The sequence below is a fragment of the Sitodiplosis mosellana genome, unplaced genomic scaffold, assembly GCF_009176505.1.
Source record: "Sitodiplosis mosellana isolate CC-2019 unplaced genomic scaffold, AAFC_SMos_1.0 Smas_scaffold_982, whole genome shotgun sequence".
NCBI lineage: Eukaryota > Metazoa > Arthropoda > Insecta > Diptera > Cecidomyiidae > Sitodiplosis > Sitodiplosis mosellana.
This window is the reverse complement of record NW_022596224.1, coordinates 1-8,066: the sequence shown is the minus strand read 5'-3', so window position 1 is coordinate 8,066 and position 8,066 is coordinate 1. Positions and strand designations below refer to the sequence as shown.

Genomic DNA, 8,066 nt, shown 5'->3' with positions numbered 1-8,066 from the left:
AAAAAGCCCCACAAAAATATTGTCTGATAAAAATTTGTATGAAAATCTTATTCAGACAATATTTTTGTGGGGCTTTTTTACTGAAAATTTTTCTCAGAGGCACTTCATTTAAAAACAGAATTACGTTTCATTATTCCGCTTGCCCATTCATATGTGATAATCGCATTTGTTTCTCGTGGGCTGATTGACGGTTGTATGCATTTTCGAGTTGCACAATGCATTAAAATAATCTAAAATTATCGAGAATTTTCTCGTTTCCAACGTTTCTATCGGTTGTTTCGTTCTGTTTGTCCTTTCGTACGACCTTGGACGAGGTTGTCTATTTTCAACATGATTTTTTATGCGTAAACAAGTACCTGTACTTCGATTTAATTCCATTCGACTTTTATTGAACACAGAAATGTGTGTTTTTTCTTCCTTTGCTCTCGCTCTTTCTAGATTGTTGGCAATACAAAAACATCGTGAGGCAAAAACAAAGCAGAGAAAAAGCATCGTGATTGGAATTCAAATGTCCATTTCAAACATGTACAAATTGTGTAATAATAATTTGCCAACGAGACGTGTGTGGGCTGATTGATTCGATGATCGCCTCCGCACGCACCAACTGCTTCTTTCTGTGTTTTTTTGTCTGATCGAACATCAAGAATTCACCTACATGTACTGTACCACGTTTGCATGTGGGGCTTTGTTTCTAAATATAGAACGTACATACGGTAAACAATAGTCAATATTTTCAATGCGGTTAATTTTGCCGATGGTTGTGATAATAGTTTGGGCGAAAATTTACATAAAGTATTGAATGATTGATCTCATCCGACCAGAGAAGCTGGTATACATCTATCTCTCTCTGCATGTGTAAATATCTCCAAATAATATATTCTATCAAAGTGTTCAGACCGCCTGATTTCCCACTTCTCCTTTGTCTCTACATCGTTTTTGCTCTCATCCAAAGCGCACATACCGAATTTCGGTGTTCTTAAGCAAATATTTCTGATTTTCATATTATAAACGCCGCTACCTCTCCCCTCAATAAGCTGCTTAATAACCGGTCGGCTACTGTTGCCGCTGCTGCTGTTGCTGATGTGAGTGCGAGATTGCTGTCGGCACTCGAATGGTGTGCGAAAATATTTCAGCCAATTTGCATGGAATTTAAGTGAAAAAGAAAACCGACCATATATTGAATATACCGTCATTGGTTTTTGCGTACATATCATTCGCTCTCGATATCGAGGGCATCAGGCTTCTCGGCGTTTACACGTCCGCATATTATATGTATAGGTGAGATTGAGAGTAGTGTATGTTTCACTGACTTTGTTATGAAAGAGAAGAGTAAGTTTCTTTCGACTTAAAAATGGTTCAAGGCGAGTATGTTCATTTTTGGCGGGTCGTCACGGTTTTTTTTCGGTTTTCGTGAAACTGATAAGAAATAACAACTTGGTCTCTTCGGCAAAGTTTTAGTACTTAAGGTCCTCTATAGCTTAGTTGAAGACAGTTGTCTCTTATCTTCAGTTTAGTCATAGAGGACCTCGAGTACTACAACTTTGCCGAAGACACCATGTTGTTATCTCTTATCAGTTGCGCGAAAACCGTGAAGACCGCGGAGGCTAGACGGTACTACAACATACTCTACTTTAAAGCCAACAGAATCATCAGAAAATATACTCGCCTTTTCAAAAATATAAATCGAAGAAAAAACATACTCCACTCTCAATCTCATCCATAGTTATATACAACGTGTTGTAGACTACAACTTGTAGTAGATACCATCCACTTATTAACAAAAGTTCGATTGTAGGTCATAGGCATTATTGATTGGATGCTATTTTTGCCTCATTTTTTTTCACAAAGCTCATCTTTCGTCTGTAAACTGGCAATTTTATTTTGTTTGAAAAAAGTTTTTCTTCTCTTTTTTCCATCGCTGTGTAAAATATTGTTTTGGAAAAAGGGAAAAATCATGAAAAAGCAGAGATTCCATTGAATTTGGTTGACACTGGCCACTATTCATGCATTTAATAACATCACAATGATTAACGAAAAAAAGTAGCAAAATATACAAAAACTTCAATCCGCTTTGCAACGGATTTTAGACAATTTGCTTAAAAAATGGAAAATTCGTGGAAAATTTTCGCGCTGACGCTCGCATTCGTATTTTATATGCGAATAAGTTGTCGAGCAGTCACCCTCCACGGTTTCAGCACTTTCATTTTGCATGCTTTGCAGCTTCCATGCAATTAGTGAAAAATAGTCGAAAGTGCGGGAAGGGCATGGGAATTAGAGTAAGGGAAGGAGGGAGGTAAGGTGGGTGGAAAGAGAAAATGGCATGCTGTGGTGCTGTCTCCACATTGGCGTTGCCATTTTTAATCGCGTTTTTGTGTAAACACAACTTCATTAACGAATAATTTTGGCGTTTAAGAAAATTGTGTTTCATTTTTTCTGGGTAAAATTTTATTTCATTCTTGTCCTCTCATTTCTTTGCTGGTTTTCAGTTGGACTCCAAGTAATAAGTCGCGATGACAACGACACTCTCCAATCCGCATTACACGAGCAAATCGTCTGATACCCCAACTACACCGGCAACAGCATCATTTGATGAATTTGCACAAAGTCGTGCTAATGCCAGTAACAGCAACGCCAGCATAAAAACAATCGATGCGAACGAAAGGTAAAACATCAATGTATCGTCAATTATCACCATCATCGTCGTCATCAACACTGTCAACCATGTAGTCACACTGTTTTCTATGCATTGAAGCTCAAGAAAGAGAGATAGAGAAAGCCACACTCACATTTTTTGTTTGTGTGTGTCGTCAAATTCGAATTTCGATACTGAAATAGAATTTTGTATAAACCAACCATTAATTCTCTGTATGTTTGTATTGTTTGACCGTAGATCAAATTTAAGCACGAGTTTTGCGATTCCATCAAATGTATCGATTATTGAGTATCTGAAGAAGCGTGCGGAACCAATCACCAATAAATTTATGCTAGCACCACCATCGGCATCAACAATTAACATACGCAGAAATTCGACACAGCAAGCAGCGTCATCCGGTGCTGGCAGTAATCAATCATCGGCAATACAACGGCAATCAATAAGCGGTGAAACTACCGAAACATCATCAATAGCAGGAGCAGGAGTAGCAGCAGTAGCAACCACAGCAACAACGAAACCTGTAGCAGCGACGACGACGGTAGCAAAAGCAGCAGCAGCAGCATTGTCATCCGAAGTACCGCCACCCGTACCAAAGCGAACGTTCTTGGGTAAAATTATCCAAAGTTCGTTGAGCGATTCGTCAAGCCAATCACCAACGTCGACAATCAAGACAACCATCAATAACGTGTGCAAACAAACATTTGACGAGGTAAAACGGCGTAACAATAGTGTTAAACCGGCGATAAACCAAAATCAGACCGTTGTACAACGGCGTTTAGTTGAAAATCACTATCCCATCGATCAACAGATCGAACATTCGGATGATGATCGTCTAAGCATTGAATCATCGGTATTTGAAGAGCCAAAAAGTAGTGATCCAATCATATCATTGTCGAATCGATCGTCGAGCGATTCAAATAAATCCCAAACCACCATCGATACGGGCTACATGTCTGCATCAAATGATAATGATCGCATCTTTTTTGGCGCATCCGAAGATTTTCGCAGCCGTTTCTCATCGGTTGACACACAATCATCGATTGACAGTTGCACATCGTCCGATCTACAAACACATCAATCATTTACGCTACAGAATCAGGCGGCCAGATGTATTATATCGCCGTTAGCCGTTAAACGAGACGAATACGAAGATAAATTCAACAACCAAGCGATATTGCATGGGAAAACATTTAGCCGTTTCAACAGTTCGAATAGTTTGTTGAGTGTGTCGAATAAAACAATCAATTCGAACAGCAGTAATTCGATAAAGAATCAATCGATTGGCAGCAATGCATCGAGCCGTGGCAACGGTGGTGGTGGTGGTGGTTTAAATGCAAATCGAAACGTATCGATGGCAAAAATTTTACCACAAGTCAATGGTATGAATGGTTTGAATCACTCAAAAACGCGTCCAGTACCACCGCCGGCACCGTCACGAACCCAACCAACCAATTCACTCGATTCGGGGCGAATTCTGTACAATGGCTCCATGTTGGGGGCATTCCAAAGTGGATTGGCCAAAATCACATCGGCCGCTGCAACCACATCCGAAGTCGTAATGGGACGGCGCAGTTTTAAGAAAGCCTCACAAATTGCACACACAAAATTAACCCAGCGACAAGATTCAAGCATAACAAATGACAGTTTTTCATTGAATTCAAGCCCTAGTTACAATACAAAACAATTGGATGCACCAATTTTAGCCAGTACATCAGCCAAAAATAATAGCCGCACCAGTTGCTTGAATGGCCAAGAAATGGTGGTAACCAACAATCATAGCACCGTCGTCGATGGGTTTTCAAATAATAAATACCATTTTCCCGGTCGCGGCACACTCCGACAGGATTCAACCATTTCGAATGATAGCTTTTCACTGAACTCAAGCCCCGGCTACAATACAAAACAATTGGAACAACCGTTACTGGCACACAGCGCCAAAATTCATGCAAGTAAGTCGAAGATTTATCGATTTCGATTTAATTATTTATTCATCGATCAAAAAGCAGAGAAAAGAAAATACACGGATTCCTTTACGCAAATATTTCAACGCCATTTTCTATCTCGCACACAGTGAAACAGCATCTGAAGTGCGCCGATGAAATAACAAAGGATAACTTAGACAATAGCGCCAATTCAGCAATTATTAAAAGCGCATCAACGCCCGCCAGCCTCCAGGCCGTCGTTCGCTTCCAAAACGGTTCGAATATGTCACTGCAGCACAAAGTAAGTAATTCTTTTCAACCATGCAATTTGCAGCCCGTTGCGAAATCCGATTTGCACATACTGTACACACACACACACACACAATGAACAATGGCGACATGGAAATGGGCTCATGGCCATTTCCCAGCGTTTACCATACACACAAGCAGCAAACCACTTCAAACATGTTTTCCAAATAGAGCACTCGCTCAATTTGTGCAAAAAGTTTGTGAATATGTTATCGAAACTTTGGTTCGCTTGACAAATTATCACACACCTTGCAATTCGCCACTCGACAAATGAATGAGTGCAATCTTTCTTTTCAATCGATTTTTGTTTTTGTTTCTGCTTTCTCTGGTGCACTCACTCACTCACTCTCATCACATTTTGCAGGTCATAAATCGACGAAAAAGCTCAAATCCATACATAACACGAGGTATACTGAAATTCCGCTTACTGCAAATCCTACTCAATGCACTTGCTCTGCTCATTATTGCTGGTAAGTTTTACAAGTGCAACGAAAAGTTTTTTTTTACACACAATCGACAAAATGAACATGAACATTTTCGTATTTTCGTTTTTGCCGAAAGAATTTTGCCATCTTCCACCAAAGAAAAATCATTCGTTTCTCTAAAATTATTTCCATTCATTTGTCAACTTGAAAATAAAATAAAACAGGTGGTTTGGCCGCATATTTCAAGGCATATCCAACGGTAAAGTTCATCAATAAAACCATAATTACACCACAACGACCCGCACCATCTGCTGTCACACCGATTAAAGAGACGCCGAAAAAACAACTCATCACCGGCCAATTTGGTATGCAAATGCACTTTCATTTGACTTTATTACTACTTTTGCCGTTCATTTTTTGCTTCTGTTATTTTTCGGTTCAAGTGGATGACAATATAAATTACAGTTATAATTCATAGTATGAATTTGATATTTTCACTTGGAATTTATTCATATGAGTTCAAGTGTTGTTCACTTGCTTGATATTGAGAGAGAGAGAGAGAGAGAGATTTTGTTTTACGCGTCATTACAATTTAGTTCGAGTGAAAGTTTGAATGTCGTCGCATTTACATTCTGTATTTTGCACTTCAAAACTGCTCTCTTATTCTTATGTGTTCTCATCTGTTTTTATTCGCATTTTCTTATTGTGACCAATTTTCTATTTTCTATTTCCATAGATAAAAATCCAGCGCCTGGTATTTGTTTGCCGATCATTGTGAAATTTTGCCAGATCCATCAAGTGCCGTACAATTATACAATTTATCCGAATTATATTGGCCATTTTAGCCAAATCGAGGCAGAAGAAGACCTTGAACCGTACGAAGCCATCGTTGATGTTCAATGCTATGAACTTGCATCATTATTTCTATGCACGCTATTCGTGCCGAAATGCGGTACAGCCGGTCTCATTCCACCATGCAAATCACTCTGTATGGGTAAGTCAAATACAAAGTTGTTTTATTTTTCATTGTGTTTTTTTTTTTGTTCGAACCAGAAACGTATTGAATGGTGATGCTCGTAATGTTTATATGGTGTGTTGAAAACCCCATACCACCATAGATATTCACATAGCATTAACAAATATATTCAGAAGATCACCGAATGAAATAATAAAAAGATGAAGATAAAAAAAAGACACATCGCACAGTTGAGATGACTTGTAGCGGAAAATGAAACATTTTGCACTGTGACCATTCGAGTTGTACGGCTGTGCTGATTATGTGTCAACTCAATGCAATAAAGACTTTTATAAATCAAAATTTGTTGTTTTCAGCATTAATATCCACCAAATGGTGGATTCTTCATAAATTTAAAATCGAATTTTCTTTTTTTCTTTTTTCTTTTATTGTCACATACCCAGAAACGATGCGCCGATGCCGTTTCTTCTTCAATGTGTTCGGTTTGGAGTTGCCTGATTATCTGTCATGCCATCAGTTCAGTGATTCAAATAATCCCGATATTTGTGTTGGCCAGAAGCAGATGCGTGATGCGTACAATCGGGCTTTAAAACCAGGTAAACAAATGAATACACAAAAAACAACATATAAATCATCCTCAGCTTTGTTTATGTACCGATGTTGAAAAAAAAAAGAACGAAGATGTGGAACGGTATTCATTTTTTTTTGCTCTCACTTTTTCTCACCACCAAGTGGTGGTGATGGTGTGGTAAGAGCAAAAAAGGTGCCTTTATTGCACGCATTTCGAAAGGAAAACCATCATTTCCCACAAAAATGCCACCATTGTTTCCTCAGTTGTTTATTATGCGCGCTGTGTGCGTATAATATTGTACAGATATACAAGGATAAATGCTTGTTTTCATATGGAAATTAGAGCCGAGACAAGTACACACGCACACTATGGGCCCCAATGTTGTGTTGTCCTCTACCTGTGTTCAGCGTTGCCGATTTTCCACTTAAATCTCAATATATTCAATAACAATTCGACTGAAATTCCCCAACCCGGAAGCTATATGGTTGAACTGAGCTGCAGTTATTTCCAGTTTAAGTAAAAAAAAACTCTCTAACTTTTTAGATTGGTGACCTATCGAAGACCTTTCTACAAAGACACATTCCATTTGAACAAAACGGAATGGTTACTCAGAAGTCCAAAACAGAAAAACTGATTGCTTACTTTTGATTTATTCTCAAAATAGAATCAATACATGTTCAACGTTGTTCTTCATTTGTTTCGTTTATTGGTTACTATGTTACGGTGAGATGTGTCAAAAGTATCATTTGCCTATATTTCAACGAACATCGCATTCGATTCGGGTCATTCTTAATCTTATTCTAGAGCACCGACAACCAGTCTGTACACCATTGCCCAGAAGTTTATCGATCTACGTAAATTTGTATCAATGCAATATCAATATGTGAAGAAAACTGGACTTCGGCTTGGTGTATTTGCCTATGCCAATTCTATCTCAATGTTCTTTTTTTTTCATCTATTGACATGAAATGTGGTTGTTCGCCCGAAACGAATCTGAAGAATACTTGAAAAACCAACTGTAGATTATTATCGATTTAGTGATGTAAACACATCGAAGGGACTACACATCTATGGGTGAGATTGAGAGTGGAGTATGTTTTTTCTTCGATTTATATTTTTGAAAAGGCGAGTATGTTTTCTGATGATTCTGTTGGCGTTAAAGTAGAGTATGTTGTAGTACCGTCTAGCCTCCGCGGTCTTCATGGTTTTC

The 8,066-nt window shown here is 38.5% G+C and overlaps 1 protein-coding gene across 1 annotated transcript; it reads left to right on the top strand.

Moving 5' to 3' along the window:
- Nucleotides 1-2,477: 2,477 nt before the first annotated feature.
- Nucleotides 2,478-6,881, top strand: LOC129571008 (uncharacterized; the record flags this gene model as incomplete). Its single annotated transcript, XM_055450742.1, has 7 exons — nt 2,478-2,662; nt 2,891-4,602; nt 4,725-4,876; nt 5,249-5,354; nt 5,534-5,674; nt 6,046-6,303; nt 6,729-6,881. Coding segments are annotated over exons 1-7 (2,674 nt in total), but the record flags the coding sequence as incomplete, so codon positions are not given.
- Between the last annotated feature and the right edge of the window lie 1,185 nt (nt 6,882-8,066).